Here is a 21,368-nt window from a genome sequence, read left to right as displayed (position 1 = left end):
TACAGCTTTTTATTTAATTGATAACACTTCGTTGTAAATCAGGCTGTTTTTAATACCTCCATAGTAGTAACTGTGCTCTGTAAGGTACTATACACTTTAGTTCCTCATTTTCATATCTGACTTTCTTATCAACACAAAGAAAGTTTCTTATCAACCTTTGCAGGTGATACTGGGATTAGTTTGGAAATATCATCAATAGAAGACACTGAGAAACTGCATAGATCTTTAATAAAGTTTCCCTAGGGAATTAACTGATAATAACATGTTCCTTAATGGATATAAGAAATTGAAAAAACAATACAGAAATACCATTATATCTCAGAAGAGTAGTGTAAATGGCCATAGAGCAGTAAAGTCTAATGAGGGTCCTTTAGGTGAACAAAACAGAACAACATCTGCCTCATCCAAAAAGGTGGCAGGTTACATTCTGTGAACTGTCAGGATGAGAGGCAAAACCAGGGATGACAGTCTTCAAGGTACTTGTGATCTCCCAACTGGTCCATTGTTGTGTGCTGACATGTTTTTGAACCTGGTGTAATTGTAGAGAGAAAGCATATGTAAATCTTATTCAGCCTGCACTGACGCAGCAAAGAATTTAAACTACTAGGTATTAAGAATTCAGATTACTGGGAATGCCTGAAGGCATTGATGTTATACTCCTGAGATCATGAACAGGAGAGAATATGTCATAATTTCCTCTTGGAAAGTCTTAAGTTACCGTTGTGCATTAAAAAATAAGTCCTGGTTGGCGTGACTGGCACTGAATACTCTATAAGATACTCTCATTGAAATCAAAGTGTTTAGTAAGTGCAGTAAAACAAAACATTGTAAGTATCCTTAGCAAAAAGTTGATGAACTCATTACCTGGTGTCATTGAAGAAATTTGAAAAGAGCCTTGACAAGCACCAATAAACTATCATTTGCTGTGGTTGTGCAGAGCTGTGAACCTGGCTTGCAATAGCCTAACTGATCAAAGGCATATCATGACAGCTTGGTTTTGGACTGGGCTGTGAAGTTAGAGTATCTCAAGAACCAACATTAGGCATACGAAAGGTAAGGAGTAGTGGTTGTCCGATTCTTATCAGATATGATGCTCTTTGACATAAATATTTTATTGTTTTTTGTAGTGTCCCATTACATGAGGATTTTGGTCCCCTCATTGTCTTGTCTACTCAGATATGAGCATTTTCCAAGAGACTTGAAGGTGTGCATTTTCACACTTTCAATATGCAGTCTCACAAAGCAGCAGGGCATTTCATGCAGTTTTTCCAGACACCATCAGGATATTGTTTACTTTAAAAGAAGAAATGTCATTTGGGAATAAAGTTTTGTGTTACAGTGATTTAGGTATTGGTTTCATAATAGATGTAAAAGAAAGGACTTTCATTGAAAGAAACTAAAGACTGTAAATGAAATTGAAAGTTTTTTTTTTTTTTAGATGTATATTTTTGATGTTAATAAGATTATTTTCCCTCTAATGTATACTTTGGGAACTTCTGAATCCAAAAGCATTCTTTTTAATATGCTATGATTATGTCTTAGATTTTTTGTACAAAGAGAAGAGGTAGGCTGCAGAAGAGATAGACAGATGCAGTGCAATGAGTAAATGATTTAAGGTTAGGGCTATATCAGCTGATGAAAAATTGATTTTTAGTTCAATTATAATTTCCTCAAGGCCAATTTCTATGAAAGAGTTTTGGTGTTACCCCGAACCCTTCTAAAGGCTCATGCAGTTCAAGGCTGTGCTACTTTGTGTAGCAGCGAAATGTAGACTCCTCTGACGAGACCTTACTCCCAGTGATGTAACCTTAAGCAGGCAGAGACAAGTATTACTAGAAAGAATGATTTGAGATTTAATACACTGGAAGTGTTTTGTACATAGGATTGGTTTGAATGGAACCACTAATGTCATTAGAAAAGGCAGCTTGGTGCACATAATTGATAAGTAAAAAGCCTTTAACACCTTAGCTCCATCAGACGTAAATTTACACGAGATGAGGATCTTTCTTTTATGTAAATACTGTATGTACATTAAGCTACATGCCTCTATTTTAATGCTGCTTGCTGGGCCTGGGTTTTTGTGAGATTTCTACAAAGAAAATTGAGCAGCTTTTGCTGGATATAGAGAACAAAGTATGAGATGGTTGTGAATTACTTGATGATGATCCGTGTTTAGATTGTGTGGAGAGTGATTTTATGGGCACTGATTCTTTCAACTCTGAAAATTGACCAAAATGATGTAGGAGAAAGTGTTTATAGCACAAGTTTAACAGGAATATAGAGGCATTGTTGCCAGCACCTGCCTACACCTGCCTAACCTTGACAGTGCTGCATCTGACTGGTGCTGAAGGTAATTTTACAGACTTTTATAATTTTGCTCCTCTGAAAAAATTATCTGAGAACATTAGATTATAACAAGGAAAGATTATTATATATAGATAAACATAATGATGTGAAAAATAAATTTGCTGATGCAAGTAAAATAAATCATAAAATATGGATATAGCCGGCTCACATGACACAAGTCTTACTCCCACAGTTTTTGCTGCATTCTCTTGACACAACTACAGAACTTCTTCACATGATCAGAGTGATAGTAGTGGGTGAAATGTAATTCTAAAGTAATTTTTTTCTTCATTGTCATATCAATATCTTAAAAATTGTAAAGTTATGTATGTATGTATGGAGTTCACTAGTTATGAAGACTCCATTGCTGTGGCCACCCCCCATGAGGGAGTTCCAGAAGGGAACAGGCATTAGAGATATAGATAGATAGAGATAGATAGATTGATAGATAGAATGTACATTTTATTTATACAACTTGAAAAACATGAGATTTTCAGGTTTGAAAAGAAAGCCTAACTTAGATGGTAATGGGTTAAGTAGAGTTAGAATTCATGAGTTCATGATTCACTTTAACTCATTGTATGGTTTGAGGATTTTTGTAAATAATTTCAGAGGCAGTTTGTACTTGACCCATCCCATGGAATTGGAAAGAGATTTATAAATTTTCATATCGCTTAACTCAAGTGGAGTGTTTTAGATATATGAGAGTGGATGTGGCAGCAAATGGAACCAAGAGAGCTGAAGTAAGCCATAGGGTGGGTGAGGAGGTAAAGGTCTTGGGTGCATTGGGGATTTGTAGAAAGGGAGGTCACTGTCTTTAACGGTAAAGACAGGTATGTTAGATGGTACATTATTCCTTTTGGTACTGTATGGATGTGAGGTGTGGGCCAAAGACAAAAATGTAAAGAATATGATGAATATGTTGGAAATGAAGTGTTTGAGGACAGCATGTAGTGCAGAGAGGGTTAATCAAATAAGAAATGATAGGGTAAGTGAGAGGTGTCGTAGTATGAGAAAGCTGAAGAGGGCACGCTGAAATGGTTTGGACATATGGAGAGGATGAGTGAGGAAAGCTTTTCAGAACTGGGGAGAACAAGAAAGAGGAGGAAACCAAAGAGGAGGCTGAAGGATCGAGGGAAAGATGTTTTGAAGGCTCAGGGCCTGAACATGCTGGAGGGTGTGAGGTGTGTAAGGTAGAGAGTGAGTTAGAGTGATGTGGTATACAGGGGACAGTGTGCAGCCATTGGCTGAACCAAAGCATATGAAGTGGTTAGATGAAACCATAGAATGTCTATAAGGCTCTGGTTTTAGTGCATTATACACGACAGGTGGATAGTGGATGTGAGTGAATATGTCCATTTCATTGTTTCTGGCACTACTTTACTAACATGGGAAATGGTGAACATGTATGAAAGAGAGAAAGCTTAACTCACTACTTAACATCATAAAATGTCCACCAGTTAGTCTGTCATTATTTCTTTCCACAGGTCCATTAGTCCAACCATCCAGCTTATGAGATGTTAATGGTTGTTGTAGTGCTACTTATAATATCTCATAAAATCCTCTCTGATGTAGAAGAAGGTATTTCTCCAAGAGTATGAGGACATCTTCGTCCAAGAATGCATGCAGAAGTCATTTGTTAAAGGCACCCAGGATGGTCATCTCATATGAAAGGAAATTCAAGTTCCTGCTGCCTCTCTCAGGATAGTGTATCATTCACATGCATCCCCATGATCCCTCCTCCCACATCAGGCCTCTTCCCTTTTTCTATGACTGTTCACATAGTGTGGGCTTTCATTTTGTTTTCATGAGGCAGAATTGTCTTCTTTGCTTATTTTCTTTTACTTGGCACATACTTTTCTTAGTAATGAACTATTTCATAGGTTCAAATAAGAGAAGAAACATTTTATTATCCTGAGAGTTCTTTATTTTTTATTTCCCATTGGCATTGTAGGGAAAGTGTCATACCTCTAGGCCATATGCAAAGGAATGGACCATAATCATAGTAAAAATAATATCCTTTTTCCCATGTATGTTATTTTTAGTTTCCCCAAATAAAAAGTTATTGCATTTTTTATTGATGTTATTGAATTCATTCTGTTACAGACTTGAAAGCTCAGTCTAGCTTTTAGTTTAGCATAGGTGATTGATGACTGACTACTCTTGGTTATTTATCAGTATTGAACTAGAGTAGTTGATTAAATTTCTTTTACCTACTTCAGGGCTTTTGGCCAACAGATGGTAATATATTCCCTCAATAATTTCTCTTGAGTTTCCTCCCATTCTCTTTTGGATTTAAGAAAATTCTTCTTTTTTGCCTGCTGTATAACTAATTCCAAAACTAGGACTTTGTGTCTTATGTATAGGGACTTCCCATTCTGTGTGGCAAATCAAGAATGGAAAGATTGCCTAGATATATCAGTACAATATATAAGTTAATGGAGAATATATGAAGCTATGTGTATCCAAATATAAGCATGTTTATATGCTTCTTATTTCCTGCTCTAGGAGTCCATTCTTGTCTTCATGAGGCTCTTGCAACACTTAGGAAGCTGGCCTTGTCCGCTGATCAGGACCATAGTTCAGAAGTGTCTTGATATTTTTTGTACATTTATGTGCTGAGAATGCAGGGCAATTTTATAGTAAGAGCTTGGTGTCTTCATGTGGTAGTTGCATTAAGGGTATGAAGGTTTTAGAATATGTTTTGATGGTGTTCATTTTTGTATGGGTTAGAGTTCAGGACTGAGTTAGGAGGGTGGGTGTTTAGTGCTTCTCAGTTTATGTCAGTGTATATATGTTTTGTCTTTGTTTTATTTGTTGGGTATTGGGGGTGATCTGTGAATAGAGGTAGAGGTTGCTGTTGTGAGAGATGGGGGTAACCTTTTTATTACTACTTGTGTTGATAGTTAGCCATGGAGTGGTTTGGATGGGAAGGGTCTAGTGCTGTTGTGTAGAATTAGATGCCAAGCATGTTGATATAAGATTGTATTGGGAGCATCTTTGTTTCGTTGTGTAGGTCTGAGTGTTTGTTGTAGCTAGGCAGCCAGTGATTGTTCTGAGTGCAATATTTGGTGTGGTTTGCAGTCTGTCAATATTTGCTTTTGAGAGTGGGAAAGACCAGGTAGGTAATGCTTAAAGTGGAGTGGATGTATTGTTTGTAGAGGAAGTTAAAGAATTCTTTTTCTTGTACAAACCTGGTGCCATTCAGGTTTCTGAGGGCATTTTGTTTGTGTTGCTTTTATGATGATGTTTTTGATATGGGGAGTGAATGTTGTATGTGTCATTTGTGATGCTTAGAATGGTTGATGGTGTGTTTATTGGGAGTGATTGACCATTCAGTGTGAGTGGAGGATGTGAGGTGGATTCATGTCTGTCTTTGGTTACAGAAGTGATTAAAGACTTCTTTTTAGATGAGATTTTTTTTTCGTGGCATAAAGTAATGCCACATGTTTATTGTTATTTCTGTGGTGACAAGTTGTTGTGATGTGATTATGAAGTTGTCTGCATATATAAGGACCTTCATATTGTGATTTGCTAGAAGTTATGGAAGGTCATATAGGAAGAGACCGAAGACGGTTGGAGGAAGAATTGCTCCTATGGGAACTCTGTTGTCGAGTGTAAGTGTTTTAGAGATGAAGCCGTAGTCAAAGACCCTACCTTGGTAAATGGCTATGAAATTTGCTTACAACTTTATGTCACTGTTGCAGAGAATGATATCAAATATCTTTTCTGTTAGGATGTTTTGGGGGAAAATGTGAAGTGCTTTGTTGGTGTCTCTTGCCACAAGTACTTTGCAAAGGGGGACTGTGGTTGGCTTTGGTCAAAGCCAAATATTTAGGATATGTTGTATGTCATTTTTAGCTTAGTGGAGGAGCATTTGTGTTTGAAGTGTAGTTTGTGGGTGAGAGTGTGATATATTGTTTACTTTTGTTGTGAATATGTTTTTCTCTAGAGTTTGGATACTGAGGATAGAAGTGACAGGGCAGTAGAAGTTGGAGGAATAGGGTAATTTGGAGAATTTTAGGTGTAATATTTTGTTTGCAAGTTTTCAGCTGTTTTGGATTTTGTTGTGTAGCCAGGAATAGTTAGAGATATCTGTAAGTACATGGATTGTAAATGGGTCAAAGTATTTTATGTGAAAACTGGGTATGTTTTCAGGGCCTGGAGCAGGAGACTTCTTGAAGGTTTTGATTGCCTTGGTTGTATCTAAGAGTGAAGGGTGAGTGGGCAGTTATTTCTGGATGGATTTTGTGTTCATTTTTCCATTACTCTTTTTTTTAGATAATGAAATTAGTTTTTCATGGATATGTTTGTTAGTTCTTTGGGAGAAGGATTTCATTGGAATGGTTTAAGAGTGCTTCATGAGTAGGGATTGAATTGGTGCAGTATGTATGGATCTTTACTAAGCTCCAGAGTTGGTTACAGTGGTTACTTGATGAAGGAGTGCTAGTCTTCAGTTTATCTTTCATTAATTAGGTAGTGATAGTATTGTTTAGGGTTTGGATTTGTTCTTTTATTTTTGTTGATGGTGAATGGTTTTGTGAAAGCTGGTTGCTTTGCTATAAGAGATGTATGACTTTTGGGGAGAAGTTTGGGTTGTACTGCTTTCTGTGTCCATGTGGTATATATGTTTGCATAGTTAGATGGGGAAGGTATGAAGTCTGTTGTGGATGAGAGAGCTTGGGAAGTGAGTCAGTTGTTGTTTGCTGATGATACAGCGCTGATGGCTGATTCATGTGAGAAACTGCAGAAGCTGGTGACTGAGTTTGGTAAAGTGTGTGAAAGAAGAAAGTTAAGAGTAAATGTGAATAAGAGCAAGGTTATTAGGTACAGTAGGGTTGAGGGTCAAGTCAATTGGGAGGTAAGTTTGAATGGAGAAAAACTGGAGGAAGTAAAGTGTTTTAGATATCTGGGAGTGGATCTGGCAGCGGATGGAACCATGGAAGCGGAAGTGAATCATAGGGTGGGGGAGGGGGTGAAAATCCTGGGAGCATTGAAGAATGTGTGGAAGTCGAGAACATTATCTCGGAAAGCAAAAATGGGTATGTTTGAAGGAATAGTGGTTCCAACAATGTTGTATGGTTGCGAGGCGTGGGCTATGGATAGAGTTGTGCGCAGGAGGGTGGATGTGCTGGAAATGAGATGTTTGAGGACAATGTGTGGTGTGAGGTGGTTTGATCGAGTAAGTAATGTAAGGGTAAGAGAAATGTGTGGAAATAAAAAGAGCGTGGTTGAGAGAGCAGAAGAGGGTGTTTTGAAATGGTTTGGGCACATGGAGAGAATGAGTGAGGAAAGATTGACCAAGAGGATATATGTGTCGGAGGTGGAGGGAACGAGAAGAGGGAGACCAAATTGGAGGTGGAAAGATGGAGTGAAAAAGATTTTGAGTGATCGGGGCCTGAACATGCAGGAGGGTGAAAGGCGGGCAAGGAATAGAGTGAATTGGATCGATGTGGTATACCGGGGTTGACATGCTGTCAGTGGATTGAATCAGGGCATGTGAAGCATCTGGGGTAAACCATGGAAAGTTGTGTGGGGCCTGGATGTGGAAAGGGAGCTGTGGTTTCGGGCATTATTGCATGATAGCTGGAGACTGAGTGTGAACGAATGGGGCCTTTGTTATCTTTTCCTAGCGCTACCTCGCACACATGAGGGGGGAGGGGGATGGTATTCCATGTGTGGCGAGGTGGCGATGGGAATGAATAAAGGCAGACAGTGTGAATTGTGTGCATGGGTATATATGTATGTGTCTGTGTGTGTATATATATGTGTACATTGAGATGTATAGGTATGTATATTTGCGTGTGTGGACGTGTGTATATATACATGTGTATGGGGGTGGGTTTGGCCATTTCTTTCTTCTGTTTCCTTGCGCTACCTTGCAAATGCGGGAGACAGCGACAAAGCAAAATAAATGAATAAATAAATGTGTGCATGGGTATATATGTATGTGTCTGTGTGTGTATATATATGTGTACATTGAGATGTATAGATATGTATATTTGCGTGTGTGGGCGTGTGTGTGTGTACATTGTGTATGGGGGTGGGTTGTGCCATTTCTTTCGTCTGTTTCCTTGCGCTACCTCGCAAATGCGGGAGACAGCGACAAAGCAAAATAGATAAATAAATAGATATGAATAGTTAGATGGTTAGATTAGATAAGATTAGGTATATATAGATAGATGAATTACATAAGTAAATGTATGTGTAACTTAGTGGAGCCATTGATATAACCCAAGATACTTTTATATTCCCATTTTAGAAAGTTAAAATACAAGGAGGGGAGGGTTTCTGGCCCCCCGCTCCCGTCCCCTCTAGTCGCCTTCTACGACACGTATATTTGCGTGTATGGACGTGTATGAATATACATGTGTATGGGGGTGGGTTGGGCCATTTCTTTCGTCTGTTTCCTTGCGCTACCTCTCAAACGTGGGAGACAGCGACAAAGAAAAATGAATAAATAAATAAATATATTTTTATATTCATACACAAAACACAAATCAAGAACCACAATCTCCATTGGTCTACTGAAAATGGAAGAGGATACTTTAAGTGATGAGTACCAGGAAATAAGTGAGATTCTGAAAAAAATGATAAGAATTAGTATTGAGTGAGCCATAAGCCATCATAAATATGTGACAATACAGATTTTTTCCAAAATAGTGTTTTGCATGGGAGATATCACAACATTTCAATGCTGACTGATTTACACTAGAGTTTGCTAAAGCATTTGATAAATGTAACCATGGTGTCACAGTACATTGATTGTGTCACATTGGAAAAACCAGAGGAATCGGGAGTTACACGTACAACTTTATAACCAACAGATCACTGAACATAATTTTAAACCATGCCATTTTATGTCCTTAGTAAAGTGTTCCGTCTCCTGTTCTTCATTCTTACATCTGCAGTTGATAAGAACACAAGCCACAATTTCATATCATCCTTTGCAAATTATATTAGAATAAGTATGAAAATCACTTCAGGAGAGGATACTGAAAGGCTATCAAGTAAAAGAAATGCTGTCTTCCATTAGGCTACTTAAAGCTACATACATTTTAGTGGGTTTTGGTGGGTAAAAGCTTCAATTCCTCTGGTGTTTGGGGGGAGAGAGAGTGGGGGATACTTGACAGACATGGACACTGATAAACCAGTTGAATGATGTGAAAGACCTCAAAAGAAAACAACAGATGCCTCCTCCCAAGTGATAATGGAATGGATTCTATGGACTTTCAAGATAATGAAAGAGAAAACAATGATGACAATGGATCCTGTAGACTTTCAAGATAATGAAAAAAAAAATGATGATAGTTTTCAAGGCAATGATTCCTTCACAGATAGAATATTGCTGTTTTCACATCATCCCACAAAGCAATTAAAATTACTGAATTAGAAAGTGTTCAGAGACCTTTCAATGCCCATATTAATGTGATAAAGATTCTGGATTACTGAGAGGGGCTGAAATCACTGGTTTTACTTCTCTTAATGGAATAAAGGAACTAGATTACTGAGAGTGGCTGAAATCACTGTTTTTACCTCCTGGATTGCAGTTGGGAGAGGTATATCATAATCAAACACCTCTTCTGTGGACCCACCTTCACCTGGAACCACTCACCTTCCTCTCTACCTAAAGGTACACATGTCTTACACTCCTGATGAAAACTTTTCATTGCTTCTGGTAACTTTCCTCCCACACCATATATTTGTTGATACTTTCCTTTGTCTTTTCTATTTCTGTTTCATAATTCTTTCTATGTGTCAATTAAGGCCTGGTCTTGATGTGGACTTTTGTCTGTGACTGGAGCCTTAGAAAAAACTTTTTGGTTCTTTAAAGTATTTTTCACACATTTTTTAAAGTAAACACCTAGCTCATACATCCTCTCACCTCCAGAAGCCATGTTGTTCCTCCTTAGCCTGATTTTCTGTATGTACATGCCTTCACCCTTTCAATCGCCACTCTCCCATCCAACTTAACTGGCAAATTTAAGTGTACCTCTGTAATTTGAACACTCACCTTTGTTCCCCTTGGCTTTATGTAAGTTATATGTTTCCATTTTGACAACAGAGCTCCAAAATTTTTCAAATTGTGTACTAGGGTGTCTATTGTCAAGGTTGAAAACCAAATCTTGGTCATTGCACCAATCAGTATGCCATTGGTGCAAAGCCACAAGAATTTACGGAACAAGTAAGAGACATAAAAACTTGCCACGATCTCCATGGAAACCTAACACTAAACATTATCTTCTTAGGGGACTTCAGAGTACCTCAACTAGGATGGAACAGATAGGATACTGTACATCATTGGAACTGAAAATGGTACTATAACAGCTGTAATGAGCAGTTGCAAAAGAGAGAACTATTTAAACTGTAACAAGTTTTCCCTAAGTCAGCAGGTAATGGAACCAACCAAAAGAAATATCACTTTAAAGCTACTCTTTTCAATTACTCTAGAAGGAATCTTTGACATTACCATCTCAAGCAGTGTACTCTAATCACACCCTAATGAACTGAAAATAAGTATGGATGCTAAATCACCAAGGAAGAACACATGCCACTGTGCAAATGAAATGACCAATTTTACTTTTAACAATAAATCAACTGGATGGAAGCAAGTTATCAGAGAAGTCATAATGTAATGGGAAATCATGTTGTATACTGTTTTGTATTGAACAGATCACACCAGCTCTAGAACACCAGAGGAATGTCTTTAGTTGCATATCCACAAAAGCAATTCAAAACATGCAACAAAGATATACCGGTGAAAAGAAGGTACAGAAGGAGTCAAGGAGTTAATTGTTGATGAGAATTTTCTGTTGTATGTATACTTATGCTGTAGATGCAAAAAGCTCAAATTTCAAATGAGGTATTTAGCATGGTAAGGGACCCCACTTAGCAGTGCTTCATAGTACTGTTTTGCTGTAGTGGTACTCAAGAATTAATGTTCAAACCCTTAGATTGATACTAATGTCTGACATTAGTGATATTATTTTAAAAGATAGATAATTTTTTATTTTCTGTATGAAATATTTATTCCTTTAGTATAGAAACATTTCAAGAGGTGAGAGTTTTTAGCCATAATCCACTTTATAATGATGTCAGAGCACAGTAATTTTAGATTTGTATCCCAGGACTGCTGGCAAAATATATGTAGATTCATATCCTACCCATGGTTGGTGAGCTTGTAAACAAAAATCTTTATAATCCAGCACATTCTTTGACCATAGTTATTTCATTTTCATATGTTTCCTTGTGTATCTAGACAAAATTATTAAGGAAGGAGGTTACACACATCAACATGTGTTAATGTGGTTGCTACTGGCTTAATGACCAGCTAGGACATGTATTAGCAAGAAAGAAAGAGGCCTGCCACAGGGTTTGATGCTGCCAGAGAGCACTCATTCCTCCTACTTGAGATGAATGCCGAGGGAGATTTTAAGTTACAGCAAGCCTTTGCCAGTGTGTCAATCAGAAAATCCTAAGGCTATATAGAGTCTGCATTACCTGTGATTTGTCAACGGATAAAGTAATTCATGTGTGACAAAGACAAACAATCACCCTACCCCATTGCATTCCAGCAGCACCTCATACCCATATCACCATGTTTTTCTGTAGATATTTATTAGATTTCATTTTTTTTTCCTATGATAAGGCAACAGTTGCTAAAGTAGATAATTCAGGGGCTAACATAGGCAATCCTATTTTGCTTGTCTCTACCTCTCAGTTAACCTCTCTCTATCCTGCCCACTCAGCAGGAGCATAGGCCCACACCACCACCTTATTCATAAAGTTTTTGTCAATTAGTGTTTGAGTTACATCTTGACAGAGTGTGGTACATTGGTGGTAAACTGTTTTAGGTATAGACCATACGTAAGAGTTTGATTGGGAAGAGTGTTCGGTGAGGAATGTTATTCCCTTAATAACATAGGTTTAAGTTGCATGTATAATGATAGATTGTTGAAGTGACAAGTTTTGTGTAATGTAACCTAATTGCTGAATGGGACCTACTGGTATAATGAACTGACACTGTGAGTACTTCAGGATTTTCATGCCCTAACATCATGAAAGTTTTTAGCATGTTAATTTTTTTTTTTTATATACTTATTTGCTGTTTTTCTCATTAGCAAGGTATTACTAGGAAAAGGCAGAAACAGCAGCCCCATTTGCTCATATCCAGTCTCAACTTGTGTATAATGCGCTAAAACCAGAACCTACCGTCCACAGCCACACTCCACAGACCATTTCCTTGGTTTATCCAGACCACTTTATAAGCCCCAGTTCAGCTCATTAGCAGCATATTGCCCCCTTATACCATGCCAGTTCATGAAAAAAGAAAATTGAATAAACTCAGTGACTATTCCTATGTGCATATTTTGCTGTGAAAAATCACTAAACCATGTATGAGGGGATTTGGAGACCTCTCCATGTTATATCATATCACATTTTGACAATTAATTTCTTGATCACTATACCAGCCATAAAAATTACTATAGATGAGAAATGAGGAAGTGCAGTACAATCATTTACTCATGGAAAGTCTTAGAAGGCTTGGTCCACAACCTACATTGAAAAATATTTCCCCATTGCCTCAACTTGTTGGGAGGACTCTGTAAAATTTTACCCCAAAAATCAAAAGGTGCAAGAAGTTCAATAAGAGAAAATACCTTGAACATCTGGGACTTCAGAGTATTCAGCACATTTTCTGCAACCATCATAAACACTGATATGCAAGGAGGGGAAATATAAAAGAAGCTTCTGTATAAGATTTCTAGAAATACTGGCAGGGCTGAGTCCACCAACTGGACATTTCTTTGAGTTTCCTTATAAGATCTAGTCAACCTAGGACGACCAATAATGTGACTTGTAACGTGATTGGGTTTGGCTTTTCATCATTTCATGTTTCATTAGGATATTAGTTACCTTACTGATCTTCCAAGGTCAACCCAGCTTCTCAAGGAGGGATGATGTTAGAAGGAAACCCAAATAAATGTCTGGATGGTGAACCCACTCATGCCACTGTGTATTGATATCTCACTCGTAAACACATTATCTTGTTTCCAAGCAAGAATATGGACCTTTCTTTCGTGGAACAACTTCTCAGGTACTGGTAGAGGAAAAATTTCACCTGGAACAGAAATTGCAGAAATATCACTGAACACAGCATACAAAAGTTGCATCCACCCACCCTCAATAACACAGGGTAACTGAGGTGGCAAATCATGTTCAGCTGACTTTGAAACCATACTGCTGGACAGGTGATGTCCCACCACAAACAAATAATAGGATTTGTTCTGGAAACAAAATTTAGTGCATGAAAGAAAGCCATTTTTTAATTGGTAATTGTCTTTTTTTTTTTTAGAAGTGGCACTGGGCCAAATTGATGAAATGATATTTAATAAGCACGTACTCTCACTTTCACATTAATTAGATTTGTTTGGAAATTTTTTTCAGAAATTAGTAATCCCTGGTGTAAGGTGTTTACTCTTAGTTTCTTAGTGAGAATGTCTTTTACAAGCAAAGAAAAAGCTTATATGTGCAGCAGTTTGCTTCATTGTTGCTTTGCTTAGCTGATAGCAGAGGGATGAAAGTGGCCAGCTCTCACGAGCAGAAATCTCATTAGTGCAGTATCTGGAAGAAGGAATGAGTGCTAGAAGCACCCCTGAGTAGGTCAAAATTAAGATCAGATCAGGAGAAATGATTAATAAGATAACTTTGAACTTGATTCTGTCAAGTAAATACAATACATAGAGCTCCCTCAGATATGAGTAGTAATGAATATAAGGATGAATCAGTCTTTTTAAAATTGGAGTAATGACAAAGAAAATAATCAGTGTGAAAGAATCAGTATTTTAGAGGCAGAATTAGCCATATATGTGATGTATGTTTTTCATGATATGTTCAACATTACAGTGATTAGAAGTATATTTATCGTGTTGAATGGTGAATAATTGGGCGAAGTCATTTGGAGTTTTAGAAAGTGGAATAACGGTTGCAAAGGGACATCTCTTGTGTACAAGCATTTTTTGTATGGAAATTGATATTTTCCTCAGGCCTAAATCTGCTGGCAGACACAAATGCATTAGGCTTGACTTTTGATGTCATGGTAACAAGGTACCTTTATACAGATGGTGCATTTTGGACACTTTCATTGAGGTAAGCTGAAACTGGACCTAAGTCTATTAGTTAGGCTTTGTTTTTGAGTGCCATAAAATGTCATTGATACTCATTGCATAATATTGCACTATCACATCACTTGAAGATAAGACACTCAGATATGTCAACCTCACGAATTTAAAATGGGATTTATGCTGATTTCTAGTCATAGTAGTGAAATTATATTTCCTGTGAGTATATCACCAGGTGTTCATCAGGTAAACCTGTGAGAACCTATAGAAAAGTCTGATTAGGTCTGAAAAAAGAAAGGTTGAATTGAAGTGCTAGAATTTTTAATGTTCTGAAGGAAACTCTCTTTAAATCATATTATGTACAACGAGAAAAAAATATCATGTTTAAGTCTTGTGCAGTTAAACCTCTGTTATCTATAATTCAAGACTACAAAATGATCTCACAATGTGTTTTTCAATTTTGGTTGGCAACCCTTGATTATACAAAAAAAAGAAATTAAAAAAGATAAATGAAAATATTTCTGATTATGTGCGCACCATGCCACAGCGATTATTATACTCACTACCTAGTGTTTTGTGGTTCTTGTGCTTTCTGGCATGCTGTTAGTGTGCTGGTTTTGCTCATTTGTTTATTTTATGCACCTGGGATTACTTTTGTGGAGAATGACCCCTTTCAAGCATTGTCAGCAATTGTCTGATGGCTCCTTGAAGCTATCTACATCTTGCTGGAAGTGCAAGAGGAATGTTTTAAGCCTCAAAAAGAAGATGAAGTTGTGTAAAAGGCTGGCTAAGTGTGAGTCCAAGGTGGCATTTATGAAGGACTTCACCATTAGTTTGACAGCTATTTACAACTTTAAGCAGCAGAAGATTGAGGCATTTAGTAGTGTTTATTTGCATATATATATTATTTATTTATTTTGCTTTGTCGCTGTCTCCCGTGTTTGCGAGGTAGCGCAAGGAAACAGACGAAAGAAATGGCCCAACCCACCCCCATACACATGTATATACATACACGTCCACACATGCAAATATACATACCTATACATCTCAATGTATACATATATATATACACACACAGACACATACATATATACCCATGCACACAATTCACACTGTCTGCCTTTATTCATTCCCATCGCCACCTCGCCACACATGGAATACCATCCCCCTCCCCCCTCATGTGTGCGAGGTAGCGCTAGGAAAAGACAACAAAGGCCCCATTCGTTCACACTCAGTCCCTAGCTGTCATGCAATTATGCCCGAAACCACAGCTCCCTTTCCACATCCAGGCCCCACACAACTTTCCATGGTTTACCCCAGACGCTTCACATGCCCTGATTCAATCCACTGACAGCATGTCAACCCTGGTATACCACATCGATCCAATTCACTCTATTCCTTGCCCGCCTTTCACCCTCCTGCATGTTCAGGCCCCGATCACTCAAAATCTTTTTCACTCCATCTTTCCACCTCCAATTTGGTCTCCCACTTCTCCTCGTTCCCTCCACCTCCGATACATATATCCTCTTGCACATATATCTTATTTGCATACATATATTAATATTTTCTTGTATGTCAAGTATTCACAAATAGCGCTAGGAAAAGACAACAAAGGCCCCATTCGTTCACATTCAGTCTTTAGCTGTCATGCAATAATGCCCGAAACCACAGCTCCCTTTCCACATCCAGGCCCCATAGAACTTTCCATGGTTTACCCCAGACGCTTCACATGCCCTGATTCAATCCACTGACAGCACGTCAACCCCGGTATACCACATCGATCCAATTCACTCTATTCCTTGCCCGCCTTTCACCCTCCTGCATGTTCAGGCCCCGATCACTCAAAATCCATCTTTCCACCTCCAATTTGGTCTCCCACTTCTCCTCGTTCCCTCCACCTCTGACAATAATATTTCCTCTTGATCAATCTTTCCTCACTCATTCTCTCCATGTGCCCAAACCATTTCAAAACCCCCTCTTCTGCTCTCTCAACCACACTCTTTTTATTTCCACACATCTCTCTTACCCTTACATTACTTACTTGATCAAACCACCTCACACCACACATTGTCCTCAAACATCTCATTTCCAGCACATCCACCCTCCTGCGCACAACTCTATCCATTGCCCACGCCTCATAACCATACAACATTGTTGGAACCACTATTCCTTCAAACATACCCATTTTTGCTTTCCGAGATAATGTTCTCAACTTCCAAACATTCTTCAAGGCTCCCAGGATTTTCGTCCCCTCCCCCACCCTATGATTCACTTCCGCTTCCATGGTTCCATCCGCTGCCAGATCCACTCCCAGATATCTAAAACACTTTACTTCCTCCAGTTTTTCTCCATTCAAACTTACCTCCCAATTGACTTGACCCTCAACCCTACTGTACCTAATAACCTTGCTCTTATTCACATTTACTCTTAACTTTCTTCTTTCACACACTTTACCAAACTTTTTTCTTTTTCTTTTACTTTGTCACTGTCTCCCGCGTTAGCAAGGTAGCGCAAGGAAACAGACTAAAGAATGGCCCATCCCACCCACATAGATATGTATGTACATACACGTCCACACACGCACATATACATACCTATGCATCTCAACGTATACTTAAATATATACACACACAGACATATACATATATACACATGTACATAATTCAAACTGTTTCCCATATTCATTCCCATTGCCACCCCACCACACATGAAATGACAACCCCTTCCCACGCCTGTGCACGAAGTAGCGCTAGGAAAAGACAACAAAGGCCACATTCGTTCACACTCGGTCTCTAGCTGTCATTTATAATGCTCCGAAACCACAGCTCCCTTTCCACATCCAGGCCCCACAAAACTTTCCATGGTTTACCTCAGATGCTTCACATATATATATATATATATATATATATATATATATATATATATATATATATATATATATATTATATATATATATATGTATTATCCCTGGGATAGGGGAGAAAGAATACTTCCCAAGTATTCCCTGTGTGTCAAAGAAGGTGACTAAAAGGGGAGGGAGCGGGGGGCTGGAAATCCTCCCCTCCTGTTTTTTAATTTTCCAAACGAATAAACAGAAGGGGCCCAGTGTGGATATTCTTTCTTGGCAACCTGTTTTATGTAAAATAGTACGAGTGTTCAACATTTGTGAAGAATTTCAGTGACATTTGTATGTGTGTATTATCATATTGAAATAGAGTGTTTAATGTAATAAAGCAGTTGCAATTTATTGGAATAATTCATTGTTTTTTTTGTCTTCATGACATTCACTGTAACCACTGTAGCAGTAATTCTTATATGGAATATTGGTATACATTATAATTTAAACAATATCTATTTTGCTAAGTGTATGATGAATATCTTTTTATGGTCAAGTTATTTTCATTTAAAAACAAAAGTTGTGATCATGTTTATGTTCATGGTTTTGCATATTTTTGAACCTTTAGTATGAAATTTGTTGACCTAATGACAGAGATATTACTTGCTATACTATCAGGTTTTATCAGCAATAATTTCTTTCAAAGTAATAAACAGTTAATGATTGTAAAATCTTTCATAGCAGAAACGGTATGAGTATAATAATCTTTTATCGTTTTGCAATAAAGTTCTTTATTGTATACAACATTAATAGGTGTAGTTGTGTAATGATTATTATATCTTATTCAGCCTACATTTTAACTTCAAGTATGAACATTGTTGCCAGTGCTGTATTGTAGTAGTCTATTGCAGTGATATATTTCATGAAGTGCTCCTAGCCATATGTATCTATTTTTATTGATGATCACCACAGGACCCCTATCTGAAAGGGTCTTAGTGGTGTGTGTGTTATGATAACATATACAAAATCGTTCTGTTTGCACGATACGATTGTTCTTGAAATAGTTTGTATCCACTGTTTCTGAAAAAGATCCAGAATCTAAACTTTGACATACAACTTCTGAAAATTCACTTTAAGAATTTTGAAGTTCCATTTTAAGTTGAATAAGCACACTTAATTTAAAGATAAAAATTTTATGGCCTAGAGTTTTCCTGTGATGATTTCTTACCTCAAACTTTGTGCTTTCACTTCAGATATATATGAAGCACTGTGGATCAAATGCTGATGACCACCTGTTTTTATGATGGAGGTAAATTGTTTTTAGTGAATATCTATTTATTTGAGGTTATTCACAAGGAAGACATGTACAATCCTTGACTCTAGATTAAGGTTGACTGCCTGCAGTAATGTTATTACTTATACAGTTCTTTCATAATTTCATTATTACTTTGGTTCTTACCACATTATATATTTGTTATAATCATATATTTATGCTTAGAATGTTGTTTTTAATAGCTCCATCCTCATTTAGATTTTAAGTGGAGATATATTTTTGTTTACAGTATGGACTTGACCGTGAACGTTGTGAAGAGGAGTTATCTCAGAAGACCCAAATTCACCATGGAGGTTACTATGGCCCCTGGGGCCGTTCTGGCAGTGGACTTTCATCACCATCAATGTCTCGGGTCACTTCACCTATCAGAACAGGAATACCATCAACACCTACCACGCCTGTGCTTACCACTACCACGCCTTCAGCTCAGATGCTGCACCACACCACTCCAACACACCACATATTCGGTCCCTTACAATCTAGTGGGTACCTAGTCTACAGTTATGGCCCTGGCATGGTGGCAGGTCCAGGGCCAGTTTATACATCTCCAACCACTACTGCAGTAGTTACTTCCCCTGTCTGTTATCAGCCTTCTGCCAATAGTCCAGTAGGTTATGGGTGGCAAACATCCATTGCCAATGGATTTCGTACATCTGGTGTCCAACCATCCCCACGACATTCACAAGGGGGCTGCAGCAGACAAGATACTCCATGTTGTTCCCATGAAGCATCTAAGTCTCGATCTAGCACGCCAGTTATGCCCAATTCAGCACCAGTTGTACCTAATTCATTTGACCCATTCAGTGGTTATGAAAACAGAGATCCTCAAGAACGTCGTAGAAGTGCTGAAACCCGTTGCGAAGGAAGAAGAGAATTTTTTTATAATGTGTCTGAAATGGAACAACAATTCGAAAGATTAAGTACCAGTCCACATCATTCCCCTACTCCCCCAGTGAATAATATAATGGACTCTCCTTCATCTCCAACAGCAGCAACAACTACAACAATTAGTACCACTAGCAGCAGCTGTTTAAATCCAAGCAACATCAATGGCAGCAGTAGAAGTCGACCTCCACCAGGTCCGAGACATATCTCATCCTTATACCTTACTCCTGTACCTCCTCATGGGGCTCATCATGCCCCTGGTCCTCCCTCAAGTGATGGCACAGTTTCAGTGTGTGGTCGATCATACACTTCGGTAAACCTTCAGTTAAGACAACCATCCACTGAGCCTCAGCCACCTATTCAAATCCGCAGCAGTGGTTCTTCCCTCACCTACTCCACATCCTCCCTTGACCACCGTCATGGCTCACGTTCCTCCCTCCAGATCTCCATTGGTCCCACTGGTGGTACAATCTCTGCCATGCGCACAAACCTTGACAATAAAAATTCCCAGGCCAACACAGCTTTCCACATCCAATACAGCTCAAGTGCTAGTGGTGATTCCACTCCCACAGGAGCTGCATTCCCCACAACGGGGGATGTGGTAGGGCAAGAGGGGGTACAAGGGCAATCACGGCGCCCACAAACCTGGTACGTGTCTGACTCTATGCCCTCTGAGCCAAGACAACGCAAATCTTCACTCCCAGAGTGTGTGGGGCCTCCAGTGACCTTGCACCCCTTCCACTATCCCCCAAGTACTGAGACTATCCTGGGTTACTCTGCAGGAGAGCCCACATGGGTAGTGCCACCTACCAGGCCTGATTCAGCCCACATACAAGGTATAGCAGCATGTACTACTGCTGTGTGTCCCCTGTACACTCCTCAGTGTGCTGCCTGATATCCACTCACACAGCCCCACAACCAGAGTAACATGGCTAGGGGCTTCTCTTTTCCCAGATGTCAGGAGGATGCCTTAGAGATTGATTATCCTGTAATTCTAGATATATGGCTACTAACTTGTTATTTTTTAATGAAGGTCCATCGTTTGTGCAAAGTAGAATGGTTAGCTTGCTGTTAGATGTTTTTAACAAAGATATGAGCAATATTGTGTTTGGCTGTTGGGAATTTTTATTGGTTTTACATTAATAATAAATTTTTATGATACCCTGATGTGGCTTTTCCCGAATTCAGTAATTTTCATATTTTAGTGTGTGCCCATGGCTGATCTGGATCCTGCATGATGTTCATAGATCAGGTATTTTCCTACAGTTTTTGGAAATCCTTCAGTGTTTTTTCTTTATTTGGTTGTCTAATCCCACTTTATGATGTCGTAAGAAACAAGTGGTGAAACTAGTATTGTTTTTCTTTTTTTGAGATTGACCTGTATAGACAGTTTATTTTTTTTTTTTAATATTGAAGTTCATTTGCTGATTTATATATATTAGAATATGTAAAGGTGGATATTTTGTTCTCACTTTCTTTTTAGTAAAGGTGAATGTAAATGTTTTTATTCTGTATGTTCATTTGATTGGAAAAGAATTGAAAACAGAAAACTAAAGTAGTTTTTCAGTTACTATATTCTGTTATACAGTAGTACATTTGAATAACTAATCTGAAGTTCATCTATATTTATTCAATTGAACAGCACTTGTGCAAGAGCAGATTGCACGCAAACAGAAGCTGGAGGTAGAGTTGGCAAAACAAGAAGAAGAGAAGGGGAGATTACAAACAGAAGTGGAGATGATGATGCGAGAATTAAGTGCAAAAGAACAACAACGTAAACTTAATGCTGACACCAATACTATGGTAAGGGTTTTACACTATCCTTTTTTGGTTTTGGAACTGGAAT

General features: G+C 38.3%; 1 protein-coding gene across 33 annotated transcripts in view; it reads left to right on the top strand.

The window, feature by feature from the left end:
• Positions 1 to 21,368, top strand: part of LOC139756140 (uncharacterized) — a 280,133-nt gene that overhangs the window by 188,163 nt on the left and 70,602 nt on the right. For 25 of the 33 annotated variants that reach the window (XR_011714269.1, XR_011714268.1, XR_011714267.1 and 22 more), the window contains exons 3-4: positions 18,867 to 20,358; positions 21,165 to 21,325. Coding sequence is in view for 22 of the 33 variants with exons in the window: in XM_071675269.1 (XP_071531370.1) it covers positions 18,867 to 20,358; positions 21,165 to 21,325 (1,653 nt within the window). In the remaining 11 variants the exon portion in view is untranslated. Of the gene's footprint in view, positions 1 to 18,557; positions 18,614 to 18,866; positions 20,359 to 21,164; positions 21,326 to 21,368 lie in introns of all 33 variants that reach the window. The other 8 variants (XM_071675251.1, XM_071675270.1, XM_071675271.1 and 5 more) reach the window with 2 other exon arrangements.

Source organism: Panulirus ornatus, chromosome 20 (assembly GCF_036320965.1).
Source record: "Panulirus ornatus isolate Po-2019 chromosome 20, ASM3632096v1, whole genome shotgun sequence".
Lineage (NCBI taxonomy): Eukaryota > Metazoa > Arthropoda > Malacostraca > Decapoda > Palinuridae > Panulirus > Panulirus ornatus.
This window is presented reverse-complemented; position numbering and strand designations above follow the sequence as displayed.